The sequence below is a fragment of the Alligator mississippiensis genome, chromosome 15, assembly GCF_030867095.1.
Source record: "Alligator mississippiensis isolate rAllMis1 chromosome 15, rAllMis1, whole genome shotgun sequence".
NCBI classification, from domain to species: domain Eukaryota; kingdom Metazoa; phylum Chordata; order Crocodylia; family Alligatoridae; genus Alligator; species Alligator mississippiensis.
Genome location: NC_081838.1, coordinates 20,728,148 through 20,742,757, shown reverse-complemented (window position 1 = coordinate 20,742,757; position 14,610 = coordinate 20,728,148). Strand labels below are relative to the sequence as shown.

The 14,610-nt window shown below is 55.9% G+C and overlaps 1 protein-coding gene across 3 annotated transcripts in view; it reads right to left on the bottom strand.

The window, feature by feature from the left end:
• ARHGAP30 (Rho GTPase activating protein 30) overlaps window positions 1-14,610 on the bottom strand; it is a 29,009-nt gene that overhangs the window by 11,618 nt on the left and 2,781 nt on the right. For all 3 annotated transcript variants that reach the window (XM_059719358.1, XM_059719359.1, XM_059719360.1), the window contains exons 2-5: window positions 7,281-7,383; window positions 4,525-4,669; window positions 2,835-2,917; window positions 308-415 (exon numbers count right to left, since the gene is read on the bottom strand). In XM_059719358.1, the coding sequence (XP_059575341.1) occupies window positions 308-415; window positions 2,835-2,917; window positions 4,525-4,669; window positions 7,281-7,383 (439 nt within the window). The remainder of the gene's footprint in view (window positions 1-307; window positions 416-2,834; window positions 2,918-4,524; window positions 4,670-7,280; window positions 7,384-14,610) is intronic.

Below are 14,610 nucleotides of genomic sequence, written 5' to 3'. Positions count from 1 at the left end.
AGGGGGATTCAGAGAGAATTGGGAACAAGTGTCCCACTGCTCAGGGTTGGGCTGGTTTGGATAAGCACGGTTTGCCCTGCCCACTGCTCTTGCTCTGTCCTTCCCCGTCCCCACCTCACCTCCCTGGTCCCCCATCTCCACCCACTCCCCAGTTATCAGTCTCCTTAAGCAGGACACGGCACCCATGGGCACCCAGCCAGCCCGTCCCCACTTCCAAGGTCCCTTCACCACCCACCACCATGGGAAATGCCCCCACTGGCCTGCAGATGCCCCCATTGTTCATCCCAGCCAAGTGAACCTCTCTCACCTGAGCAGGTTGGGGGCCCAGACGATCGCCAGGTTCCTGGCGTGCATGTTGGTCTGGGCACTGAAGGAGGCCATGTGGACCAGGTGCTTCATCAGAAACTCCAGGGTCCTGCAGGAGATGGGGGGAGTGTATGAAGGCACCAGGGACATTCAGGGAGCCACACTGGGCTGGAAGGGGGGCCACAGGGCCCTGCCTGGTCAGGTCCGACCCACGTCCCCCATCACGGCCTCTGTCTCTGGGGTAAACTTCTTGGCCTCGGTGCCCCTGGGAAGCCCGCGCCTGGTTCCTGCAATACTGACGTTGCTCCGTGGCTGCGTGTGGAAGTTCCCCTTCAACTGGGACTTTTGGCTCCAGGCCAGGGACTTTTGAGGGAGCTGCAGCTTCTGACAGCACAGGCTCCTTCTTGCCTCTGCACAGTGCCCAGCACTGCAAGGCGCAGAGGCCAATGCTATGCAGATTGCATCCCTAGAGACTGCTGCCCACAGGTACCTGCAGACCTGGGGAGGTTGAGGCCCTGTCCGCACCCCCGGCTGTCAGGACACCTCCTGCCATGTCCGGCTGCCAACTCCATGCTGGTGGGGAGAGAGATACCACAGGAGCAGGAGGTGGGGTACGTGAGCTGTAGGACAAACCTGAGTGCACAGTCCCCATGACCCTGCACTGTACAGAAAACATCCAGCATTGGGCTAGGAGGGGACCCAGAGGGTGGTGGATGGCTGAGCTGGAGGGTGGATTGGGTGGCTCCCTCCTTGACATGACTGTGGCCAGGGGCAGATCCAGGGGGTGCAGTGGTGCAATTGCACACCGCTTTGATCCCTGCTCCACCCAAACTTTAAAACCAACTGCCTGGGAGAGCAGCGGCATTTCTATTCAGGCAGTGCTGAGAGAGTCACCTGACTTCATGGCTCATTGTCATCTCCATGATTCCTGCTAATCTCTCCACTCCACAGGTCTTAAAGACCCTCTCTCCTTTGTAGTGGTTTTGATGTTCCACTATTCAAGCTATCCTTTCTTCTGTAATTCTCCTGTCTGTCAGCCAGTCCTGGACATGTCTCTCTTCTATTTCAGAACCCCATAGACTGTTTTTAGCTTTAGCTAAAACCCTTAACTCAGCTGTGGTCAGATTAACTCAGAAACGACTGACAGTGAAGTATTGGAGGCACTGGTAAGACGCTCAAGAAGGTGAGAATGAGACAGACACTTAACTACAATGAGTACAGGACTAATGACAATATCTTTTGACTATTTTTGGCCTCGTTTGTTGTGGGTTTTTTTTAACTTAATATATGATCTAGCAAATTAATGCCCATCCCAACAGTTATGTTTGTTTTTGCTTAGATCTGAAGCCGACACAACGCCAGCCCCCTAGCCTATTAGTAAAGCTTCTAGTTTTTCTTTTAACTGGAGAAAAATGTGTTGTGCTATACATGATGATGGCACACCTTGACATCTGCACCCCCCTTTTCAAAGTCCCAAGAAGGAATTTTTCCCCTGGTCAGATTGGTACAGGTTGGGGGGAGAGGGGGGTTGCCTTCTTCTATAGCAGGGGCACAGTCTTTACCTGGGACCTCTTGATCAAACACACTTTGCAGCAACAAGAATCCTAGAATCCTAGAAAAATGAGGGTTGGAACAGACCTCAGGAGGTCACATCTAATCCAACCCCCTGCTCAAAGCCAGACCAACCCCAACTAGATCATTTCAGCTAAAGTTTTGTCTAGCTGGGTCTTAAAAACCTCCAAGAATGAAGGCTCCACCCTCTCTCTGGGTAACCTGTTCCAGTGTTTTACTACCCTCCTTGTGAGAAAGTTTTCCTAATATCTAACCTGAGCTTCCCTTGCTGCAAGTGGAGACAATTGCTCCTTGTTCTGTTGGACAAGACACTGGCTGTTGTGGTTCCCCTTGTGTTACCTGCGGCAGGTGAGGAGGTTCTTGGTGTCTGTAGACAACGGGCCTCGTGACTGTGTGACAGCACTGATTGTGTAGTTTTAGGAATGCGTTAGACAAGGGCATGTCTATGATGGTTGGGACAGGGATGTCCCTGCCTCAGGCAGGGGTGGGACTAGAGGGAACCTGCAGGGCCCTGCCAGCCTGACATCACCCCAGAGGCCAATGCCCAAATGTCCGTGCGCTGCTGAGGCTGAGACTTGCACTGTGAGCAGCTTTTGAGGGGGTACTCTGTCCAGCTTTACCCAGTCACCCTGGGGCAGGGCCTGTGAGAGAATTAGGGTGCCCAGGGCATTCTGGCAGGGGGGCAGCCACACCTCCCATATGGGATCTGATGGGGGTTGGGGGGGTGCTCCAAGTTTGTGACTTGGCCCAGCTGTACCCCCATTGCACACTGTAGGCCCTGACTAGGGGCAGCACATGCTATCAATGCCACACCAGTGCCTCACAGCCCAGACATGTACCCACACTGGGTAGAGGAGAGCTGAGTGCTTTGGACTAGATAGTTGTCCCTTGACCTAAGGCTGGGGCCACCCTCCACTGGCTTCAGCCTGGCCAGGCCTGGGCACAGTGCTGGGTACCTGTAGTGTGGCGAAGGCATCTCCTTAAGAACCTCCTTGATCTTCACCAGCCGTCCCTCCTCCATCTGGATGGCCACTGCATCCTGCACCGGGGATGGGGGAGAAGAGCAGGGTCAGAACTGGGACTGTCCATATCATGTGCCCACCTCCTCCACCCCCTGACAGTGCAGCTGGGGGTTGGGGTGGGACAGAGCCACCGAGTGAGCCCAGGACACAGCCTGAGACCACCATGATGCTCTTGACCCATCTGTACCTGGCCTGAGACCCTGGAGCCTGGGTCTTTCTGCTTGTTCTTGGCCTCCCCCTGCCTCACGGCCTACCCAAGCCTGCTGGACTTTCTGAGCTTAGAGACTCCCAGCTCTTCTGTGCAGTGATTGTGACCCGGACCTGCCCATAGCACCCCCCAGCCTGCTGCAGCTTTCGCTGTGTTTGCCTGCAACCCCCCACCCTCCACGTGATCTTGGAACCTGCTGGGAGTCCACAGGGCAGCTAGAAATGGTGGGACCAGAGTCAACCCTGGAGAAGCAGCCCTGGCGCTGGTGCCTCATGCTGCTGCTGGAGGCTCCCCAGGCCTGGCACAGCCCATGCTTGTGCCAGGATGGAGCATCGTGATGTCAAGAAGGGCAGCACAAGCCTCCTTCCCTGCCCCTCCAACTCCAGGCTCTGGAGCATGTGTGCCAGGCTCCTGCAAGAGGGGAAAGACCTCCCTGGCACATGGGAGAGGCTGATTCAAATCCCCTCTGCCAAAGGAGGGATTTGAACCCTCTTTCCCACATCCCCGGTGAGAGCATTAACCATTAAACTGCTGGACAGAAGGGGCCTACAGCCGTTCTGGGAGGAGAGGCTCTGGATCTGTCTGTAAAAGCCAGAAGTTAGTAAAGCCAAGAAGATTCTGGGGCTTTCACACATTGCTGCCATCAATGCTGAGCAAGCCCTGTCTGTACTTGTCTCTGCCTACCAGCTCTTTCACTTCTGGCTCTCCCCTCTTTCACTTTCCAGGTCGGGAGCCTGGAGTCGGTAACTGGAAGAGGGAGTGGGCCTGAAACAGGTACCAGCCCCCTTCAGTGCCCTCTGGCAAAGCAGGTCCTTGGCCATGATGGGCTGACCTTAGCAACCCAGACCCAGGTCAGCTTGTCAGGAGCATCTCTGATCTGATTCCCCCCCACAGAGGAGACACAGGTGGTTCAAGACCTTTGATGTGTGGGAGCAGATGCACGTTCTAGCCTGAGCCCTTCCCGCGGTTGGGGCCATGCTGGGTTGTTCCTGCTGGGAGCAGAGCTGGGATAGGAGTGAGCAGCACCCAGAAATGCCCAGCTCTGTCTCTCCACTGAGCTGCATGCCAAGGAAGCTCTCTCTCTGCTGCCTTCTCCCAACCCCATCACCCAGCGTCTCTGTCCCTAGCACACAGTGTACCATGAATGTCCTAGGCTTGGAAAGCAAACCCAGCAGGGCTCAGACTATCCTCCTAGGGCAAGACCCAGGCTCACCCCATCCATTTTTACTATGAAAGGGGCTAGATTTATCTTTCTGCCTCTTGGCTTCAGCAAAGGCAGTGATTGCCTTGGGATCCAGCAACCTGCCCCCCTTGCAAAGTCACAGCAACACCCCAGTGCCTGTAGCTCTGTGGTGGACACAGCAGGTCCGGCCAGGCAATGCTGTATGGCACGCTCCCAGGGGCTGGCATGCTCACCGCAAATTTGTCGTAGAGCTGGTAGGTGAGGAGGGGGTTAGGCAGCTCCCGGAAGTAAGCCTTGCACAGGGAGCTGACACAGTGGATGTCCTGCAGATACACATCCTTGTTGAGGTCGGGGCTGCGTTCACTGTCAAACTCCTGCCTGCAAAGGAGAAAGGCGGTTTCCTGGGTGAACTTTGAATTGGGAGAGCTGGGGGGAGCCTGCCCCTGCCCCTGCCCCTGCCCCTGCCCAAGCACCTGGCCACCTGCCATCTGCTCACAAGCTCACACAGACCCCCTCCATGCCCCTGCTGGGCTGGGCCAGTTGAAGACCACCTGACTGGGCATGGATGGATCCAGGATTTGGAGAAGCGGGGGTGTATCCCCCCCTCCCCAATAACACAGCACATATTTTTATCCAGGTCAAAAGTAACCAGAAGCTTTACTAATACATTGGAATGACTGGAATGAGTCAAAACAGTCCACAGAGCTGTGAAATAGGAGCTATGTTTCCAGAAGCAGCAGACAGCAGAATTGCAGAACAAAAGACTGGCTTGGTTAGTGGAACATCAAGACCATTAAACAGGAGAGAGGGTCGTTAACGCCTGTAGAATGAAGGGATCAGGTAGATTTTAATGAGCCATGGATTCAATTGACTCCCTAGCTGCCGCCTGAACAGAAACACTGCGGCCACTTCAGGCAGTTGGGTTTTAACTTGGGTGGAGCAGAAATCGAAGCGGAGGGGTGCAAGTGGCAAATGCTGGCTTAGGGCCCTGCTTGAGCTGACAGGCCCTCCTTTCCCTGTACTGCTGTTCCCAAGGCCCAGGCATGACCCACTCACTGCATTTCCTCCATACAGGAGCATGAAGACAGCAAGGCAGCCTGGGCTAGTACAGGGTGGGATGACCCAGTTACAGAGGGGAATGGAAGGAGCATATTCCCCCCCACAACCCCTGAGTTGCCCCAGCTCCCCTCTCTGGCATCCAAGACAATCACTCTGCTCTACTGTAGCCAGCCACCCAGTGCGCTTTGGCGCACGTCCAGCCTTTTGCAGGAGCACATCCAGTTGCTGGGAGTAGCTCTGGGGGCATCACTGCAAGCCCTGGGGCTTCCTCAGGCATCCGGTGGGGGTCGGGGCAGTGGGTTCCAGCACAGTTAGAGCCCATTTTGCCCATCCTATTCAGTCAGTCATTCAGCCGTGCTGTTCCAGTGAGAGGTTTGGGACCTGCATGGACTGATGTCTTGGCTACAAAGCCCCATCAAGTTGTGTGCTCCGTGATGATGCCTTGGTGGACTTAACACAAGAGTTTTATCTCCCTAAAATGACTTGCCATGTCCCTGAGCCTTATGCCTGTGCCTGTTCCTGCAGCCGCGGGCCAAGTGAGATCAAAGGGGCTCCTCGGGGATCACTCCCAGCATCCTTGGGATGCAGAAGCTCTGCTTTGCCACCTGCCCCCACCCTGGGTTGCAGGGGATGGGTCTGCATGGTAAGTTGACCTGGCAGGGCTCTTGCCTCTGTTTGTTTTAAGTCACTTATTGTCCAAGTCAGTCCCCGTACTGGCGGTGTATGCAACTCTAGAGCAGCATTCACATGGACTCTCCCCAGTCTTGCGTCACCTTGGAGAGGGAGTGTTTTCTGTAACTTCCCTGGTTCCAAATAAACCAGGCAGGTATTGGGCATGAGAAGTTTCCTTCCCAAGCAGATCCTTTGCTTATGATTTGGGGATGATATTTTCTCTGCCTTGGGATTGAGTCAGCAAGACCCTCTTCCAGCCTGGCACACTGATCTCCAGCTGCAGGAGCTCCCTCAGTCATGCTCACAAGGTTCAGGTGGGGAGTCTCTTCTACCTGATGTCCTGATATCCTGGCTGGAGCGCTTTCCTTCTTGCAGATCCAGTCACCTTTGACTCACCGACCTGCGCATTGCATTAGCCACTGCTCAGATGCACCTAGACATCTGGTCCTGCTGTGCCCAACTGCCCCTTTCTTTGGCTGAGCTTTGAGACACCAGATGCTGCCAGGCCATGTCTCTCTGCTCTCCATTCGCTGAGCACCGATTCCTGCTGCTGCCCCACCTCCCACTCATGGCTCTGGACTTTTGGCTTCTGACTTTAGCTCTGGGCTCCCAGTTCCAGCTCTCCCCATGCCTCTGCCTGTCAGTCCAGCTTTCCAGGCTCCTGACCCACTGCTTCATCCCCTGCCAGCCAGGCCCAGCACTTTCCAGTATCCTGGGATGCTCCTCAAGGGCTGCCCCTGATCCAGAAGCAGTGCAGGTGCCTCCAAGAAAGTGAATCAGCCAGAGGGAGTGAGGCGAGCTAATCACCCACCCTCCAGCACTGTGCGGAAAGGGCTGGTGTGTTGGTCAGTGCCTGGACACGGGGCAATGGGACATCTCAGCCCCTAACAGAGGGAGAGCTGCACCTGGGAGCCTACAGCCCCTCTGGATGCTCGGGGGCTGGGGAAGGTCATGACCAGGAGGGGCACTGGGCTGACATACACTGCATCCCGGCCCATCAGGGTTCTTGGACCACGGCCTGGGCACCACTGCTCCCACAGGGCATGAGGAGTGGCACGCTATCCAGCAAAGGTCTCAGGTGCCAGGAGATGAGGGCCCTACTCCCTGCGGGAGCTCAGACCCAGGCTGGGCCACTCAATGCCTCAATAGGGGAGCCACCAGGAGCTGGGCTTGGCTCACAGGGCTCCTGGTCCATCCTGGGGGCCATGCATGTAGGGGGAGCCCTACCTGCAGCACGGATTGTTAACTCCGTCCTTACCTCAGCTTCTGTATGTTAGACGAGACCCCCGAAAGCCTGTAGATCCCGTCCACAATGCCGTGGTGCTCCACGAACTCCGTGCAGCATTTCAGCACCTGGGGCACTGGGGGGAGAGGGACAGTCCAGTCAGAGCGGCTCCCATGGCTTGGTCACAGAGCCACGGCTGCCATGGCCGGGCCGAGACCCCCATTACCATATGAACCCCCAATGTCTCATCTCCCCTGGGAGAGCCCTTAGCTGCGTGTCCCAGAGAAAGCCCCATTCTCTACAAAGATGCTGGGGGGGAGGGAGAGGGAAGCTCATACTGAATCCTTTTCACTGCCTCTGGCCCAGGACCAGAAGCCCCCTAGCCCTGGGCTCCAGTTGTGCCCCCCTGCCACCCCTGGACACAGGCAGCTGCCCAGGGCCTCATAACAAGAGGCATGTTGCTAGGAAAGCACCCACACCGCTGGCCAGTGCTGGGCTACTTGCCATGGGCTGCTGAGAGGGGTGTTGTCCCCGGCACCTGTGCTCTGGCTACCCTGATGCCTCCTTGCAGAGGACTCTGAGCTATGTTGGCAGCAACCCATGCCTGCCCTCAACAAAAGGGCAGGTAAGGGAAGGAGCAGGTGAGGACCTGCTGGGCTGTGGAGCTGGCTGCAAGGGGTGGAGAAGTGGTGTGTGCCCGGGTCCTCTCTCGCAGCACACCTGCTTGGGCTCAGTGCCAAGATGGGGAGTGGGGTTCACTCAGCACCTCTCCCCTGTCAAAGCTCACCCGCTGTGGGGAGCACATCCCTGGGGACCCGACCCAGATGACTGGGAGCCTTCTGGGAAGGGCTGGGGGTTGGCAGGGCTCCCATGGGAGGAAACCCGCTGTGCGCCTGCATCCCACCACCCCGCCGAGTTGTGCGTCAGAGGCCCCAGACTGCTGACGAGAGCAAAAGGCTGTGTTAGAGGGAAGCCAAGTCAGGGACTCGGTTAGCGCTGAGTGCACTCAGTCACCGGGGCAGTTTCCTTTTGGTGAGTAGCATCGATCTCGCCTGGCTCTGTGCCATGGGCATGGCTATACATGAATGGAGGGGACAGATCCTGCCCCCGCCCCCCCATTTTGCTAGACAGGCTCTGCACAGAAGGAACCAGGCCGGCACGACACTGCGGAGAGGCTGGGCAGGGTGGAGTCCCCAGCTGATTTCACTTCTGCACTGTGCACAGGAAATGCACACAGAGGACCCAGAGCCGGCTCTTGGCACAGTGAGCGTGCGTGCAGGGGTGGGGGTGGAGGGGGTGGGGGGACAGGAGCTGCCGAGCCTCACAGCTGCCCCGGCTCAACGCCAACCCCTTCCAGACCCCTTTCAATGGAACCAGGCCCAAGTGCCACGGGCCGCTGGCCGGCCACTGGTGGAAGGGTAGATTCATTTGCACCACTGGGTTCATGAATATAAGCAGGACCAGGAGGAAATGCATCGCCCTGTCACCTTACAGCCACGGAGCTGCATCGGCACGAAGCCCCGTCCTCGGCAGCCTGCTATGAGGGGGGTGAAAGGAGGACTGCCTGGATCTCGGGTTGCAGTGGAAAGCATGGCCCTACCACCCCCATAATGGCCACGGCATCATCAGGGAACAGAGGTGATGTCATGGGGAGGGGAAGAAAGAGGAACCAGCAGAGCAAGATTTAACAGTGCCTGGGTGTCCTGTGTTCTCCCTGCCGTGATTGCTGGGCTCAATACGTCCAGGCCCACGTGAATGAGAATAACAACAAACTTCAACTGTGGAGCAGTAAGCAACCTCTGCAGACCCTTGCTGTATCCCTGTGTCCATCTCAGTGTCTGTCTCTCTGTCTTTCTGTGCCCCATCCCACCCCTCCCTGCCCCTAGCTAGAGCCACCCAGGTCCTCAGACTCCTGTTCCCCCCACCCAGTCCTCCCCCTGTCTTCAGGGGCTCAGCCCCTAGGACTGAGTCCCCTTCATCCCAGCTCAGTTGGGGCTGAGCCTGAAGCCCCCTCCCCCCCATCCCCTGCCCCCCATCCCCCATCCCCCAGCTTACTGGAGCAGCATTGACCATGGAGACATGAGCTATGCCCTCTCTCCAGGCTGCACATACACAGGCAGCCCTCCCACCCCACTGCAGGGCCACTAGGTATTAGGGACACCCAGCACCTTAGCAAAGGGGGTGTGGAGAGACAGCCTGCTATCCCCACATGGCCCTGGCAGCTCTGTGCTGGTGAGGCAGAGCAAGGAGCTGGGCTCAGACCGCTCTCCCACCTAACAGGGACCCTGTGTGGGGTGGTGGCAGGGGCTGAGCAACTCTGTGTGGGGGTGGGATGCCCGGGAGGGCACCAGGAAACAGAACCAGCTGTGCCCAGCACAGCTTTCACTCGGCGCTGGATAAGGGCAGCTCTGATCCTGGCTCTACACAGCACAGTAGAAACCAGGCTCAGAGGCTGCATCTACACATGGCTGCCCCAGGTCTGTCCAGGGGTAATCCTGCCCACTCAGGTGGCACCAAGGGACTGCCGTGGGGAGCCGCAGGGGGAAGCTAGGGGCAGAAGCACTCGGTACAGGCACCCACCAGCAGCGGCAGGGCTGCCTGTGCCTTCCTGGTCCCTGGCACACAGGTGCAAGGGGTGACCCCTCACCCTGAATTCAACCCACTTTCCCGTGCAGTTTGGGGTAAGCCACAACACAGGCTCCCAGTGACCGCTATGGCATGGGACAGTCGTGTGCCCAACCTGTGCTTCATTCATGTACCATGCACTGTACCACTCCTTGGCTGCCCCTTTGGGAGCCCCTGGGACCAGAGACTCCTGAGCTACCACTGGGGCTAGCACCCGCTGCTCAGGCCCACCCCCTCTCTTGTGCAAATGCAAGCCGGGCACTGCTTAGCAAGCATTGCTAGGGTGATGCAATGGCTCCTTGCTATGCAAGGTGCAAAGCCAGGATCTTGGGGCATGCTCAGAGCAACCCCTTGCAAGCCAAGGTGGTGGAGAATACGCCTGCCACGCCTGCCACTATCAGATAGCATCTCAATCCTGGCTCATCCCAACGCTCCCTGAGCAGAGTTGTATAAACTCAGGCACCCGCTGCTGTCCTTATGGGAATGGGGTCACAGCAACCCTGGGCACAGAGATCTCCCCTGGCCCCTCATTCGGGTCCCAGCTTCACAGGGTCGAGATGCCGGGTTGTGTGGAGAAGCCTCATGCTGCAGAGAGCTGTGCGTGTGCCCGAGCTCTGCTGAGCAACACCCCGGCGTAGCGCTGAGGGGCGTTGTGGCTGGGTGGAGCTCGTTCAATAGCAGCTAAAACTAGTCCTGCCTGCTCAGCTCTTATATATTTATCCTGGCTGCTTCCCAGCTTGGAGGATAAACATCCCAGCTTCTCCCTGGAAGCTGGGCTGGGTGCACTAGCATTCCCCTTTATTCCCAGCCACTGTGCAAGCTTGGCTGCTGGAGGCTAAAGAGCTACTGCGCCCCAGCCCAGAGGTGGCTGCATTGCATTGATGGGTGAATAACTTCTCATGTCTATTTAGGTCCTAAACACCACCAGTGGCCACTGGCATGGTTCTGAGCTGACCCTGAGGGCTGGATGTCATGTCCCACGGTAGCCCACCCCCTCTGCACATGTGGTACTCAGCCCCACACCTAGACACCTGACCCAGCTTTGTCTCAAGCTGATAGCCCCTCAACTAACACGCATCCAAAATAGCAGCTGCCTACAACAGGGCTGGCCTCTGAGACCCCTGGGGACTCGGATAAGACATGAGGAGCCACTGATTTTCATGGAGCAGTGGATTGATCAGAGAGAAGCACCTAGAGACCGCTGCACAGGACCTGGGCACCGGGCCCATCAATGCTTGACCCTACTCACTTGGCTTGCTACTTCCTGGGTCACCCATGCCAAGGAAACAGAGGTGGCCAAAGTAATAGGAGTGATGGGGCATGGACGCAAATCCTGGCGGGGCAAACAACAAGAGCAAATTCTGCCCTGTTGAGTTGTGGCTTGTCACAGAGTCACTAAGGGAGCAGGGGAGCCGATCTGGCTGGAGGTTTTCACCACTCTATACCACGGGTGGGCAATTATTTTGGGCGGAGGGCCACTTACCGAGTTTTGGCAAGCTATTGAGGGCCGCTGGAAGTCCCGCCCTCTAACCCCTGACCTTTGCCACCAGAAGTCCCTCCCCTTGCCCTTGGAAGCACACCTTTCAGCAAGGGGTTTTGCCATCTTGGAACCACAATATACCAAATTATATTCTAAAAAGTGATCATCTACAACATTCATTACTTAGAGTTCAAAAAGATATTTTTGACTTGATTTACATGTGTTTGTGTAGTGAACACAGAGGCAATCACACAATAGCTTAAAATGAAGTCTTACTATTGTATACTGGCGGGCAAGCGGGTGGGAATAGGTTTGTGGGGGGCTGTGGGTATGTGGGTACGTGGGGGAGTGTGTGGGTCTGTGAGCATGGGGGTGTGTGGATATGTGGGGTGTGGGGGGATGGGGTTTGTGGGTGATGTATGTGGGGGAGGGTGGCTGGAGTGTGTGAGGGGGTGGGGGTCTATTTGTATGTCAGTGCGAGGGGGGGAGCAGGTGGATGTGTATGGTGGTGTGTGTGTGTAGGACTCACCCTACCAACACACACACACACGGGCTGTATGTAGCTTCAGTCCCTAATTCGATTCGGTGGAGATTCGACCCGATTTGGTGGCTGAATCTCTGAATCCAAATTGAAACAGGAGACCCTTTAATCTCTCTGATTCGATTCAGAGAGATTCAGAAAGATTCGATGATTCAGACATAGACACAGCTTTAAATGGTTTTTCTACATACCTCAAGCTAGCAGGGGCTCATGAACACTGAGATGCTGGGGCACATGGAGTGTCCCACAGGAGCGCCGGGGGCTCCCCAGTGCACTCGGCAGCAGACCCAGAACTGGACCAGAAGCACTTCCAGTCCGCTTCTGGGTCCACCAGGGAGCAAGCAGGGGTCTCCCCTGTGCCCCCCCAGCTAAGTGACTGGTACCTCCTGGGTCTGGGGGGCCTCCAGCATGCTCCCCAGTGGACCCAGAAGTACTTCCAGTCCACTTCTGGGTTCGCCACCAAGCATGTGGGGGGGGGGCCCCCACACTCCTGTGGGATGCTCCACCTGCCCCAGCATCACAGCATTCACAAGCCACATCTGATACCTTGAAGTATGTAGAAAAAACATTTAAAGCTGTGTCTATGTCCGAATCACGGATTCTCCGAATCAGAATTGAATCTTCAGATTGAATTGAATTGAGACAGTGATCCAAATCAACTAATCGAATCACTGTCCCCAATTTGGACCAAATCCAAATTAAATATGGCCCATTTCACACACCCCTAACACACACACTCTGTCTCTCCTTGCACACACACACATACACACTCTGTCCTTCCCTTCCTCTGTGTGCGTGCGCGCGCGCGCGCGCGCACGCACCCACGCACGCACGCACGCACGCACGCACACACACACACACACACACACACACACCCCTCCTGCTCCTGGTCCTGGGGTACTGGCATGGGCCCCATGCTCCTGCAGTCCAGCGATGCAGCCAGGAGCCGTGTAGTGCCAAAGCAGCGGCCGGCAGGAAAGCAGGGAAATGGCTGAGGATGAGGTGGGTCTGGGCTGCTGGGTCCTGCTGCCAGCTCCCCTTCTGTCCTACTGTCCCTGGCTCCTGTCATCTTTGACAGGCAGCCTTGAGTAGATAAATATTAATTTTCTAAATTTTTTAGGGGCCCTCTCGGCCAGATAGAATGGTCTGGTGGGCCCGATCTGGCCCACGGGCTATATTTTACCCACCCCTGCTATATATGTACATCCACCCCGAGCCCGTCTGCATAGGGTGGGAAAGACTTCTAAATAATGCTAATGGTATTATCAATAACTACAAGAGCAACATTATTATTATTACTGTTATTGTTATTAATAAGAACAATGATGATGATGATGATGATGATGATGAAATGTGCTGAATTTGCTGAACTGTTTTTGACAAGAAAACTTTTAAAAAATGAGAAAGTGGGAATGTCTGGGCGGAGGTCCTTGACTACAAACCAAAGCTGATTTATTAGCCTGTAAACAAGATTTTTTGGACTGGAAATTTACCAACATTTAATTTTTTTAAAATCTGATCCGTTTCATTTGGGGTTGAAGAAACATTTTGGTTGATCGCAAATTGTCGCTGCTGTTGTTGCTGTTATGTTATGCTAGGCCATATCATATCATATCATATCATATCATATCATATCATATCATATCATATCATATCATATCATGCTACACTACACTTTATTGCATCACATCACATCACATCACATCACATCACATCACATTATATTATATTATATTATATTATATTATATTATATTATATTATATTATATTATGCTATGCTTTACTGCATCGCATTACATTACGTTGTATTATATCATTCCCCCCACAACCTGAAAAAAGCCTGCCCTGCGTTCAAAACTTGTCTAAAACTACCCCAGCCCAGCAGCTGATCCAATAAAAGATACCCCCCTCTGCCCCCACCCCCTCGAATCCTTGCCTCTCACCTGTTTCCTGGAAAGGAATCGTATCACTACAGTGCTACCACACTTCCCTCCCCCCACCCTGCCCTCCCTCTCTCACTTTGAAAAGGAAACTGGTGCATTTCCTGGTGCAGGTCCCCGGGAACCCAGCGTGAGCTGGTTTTTCAGCCTGTTACTCGGGTAGCTGGGGTCACACCCAGGCGACTGAGCGTGGGGCCTCCAGACCCAGGAGGCCGATTGTGGGAGCAGTGTCCTAAGGAAGCTGCTGCAGCAGGAGGCTGCAGCTCCGTGCACTGCCTGCTCCTGGCCCTAAGGGCCACAGGGCGGTCGCAGTGGGGGGATCCTGCTGCAGCCCCGGTGTGGGGAACACCAGGCCAGAGGGGTCCTGAGAAGCAGCATTGTTGGAAAGCTGCTGCCAGGGCCTAACTCTGCTCGGGCAGGGGCAGGGTGGCGTCTCTAGCTGAGGTTCACACCCAGTTTTCGGGACCTGCTTCCCCCGCACTGCCTCTGACCCCAGGTTGCTCACAGAAGCCAGAGCTCACAGCCTGCCACTTGCTGCCTGGGGCCCAGGTTAGCATCGTGGCCTCTTGGCAGCTCTACCAGGGTTAGAGAGCCTGACCGTGCCAGGCGCTGCAGTGAGACACAGGGCCTGGATGGGCGGTGACCTGCTCCTGGCACTGCTGTGCCGACCATTGGGCTCGAAACCACAGCCTGGGGCAGCCTCCGGATGAGGCCGTTTTGCAGCATTCACCCAGAGGATGCTGTGGGACGCAGGCTGCCCCTTGGCAGGGGCTGAC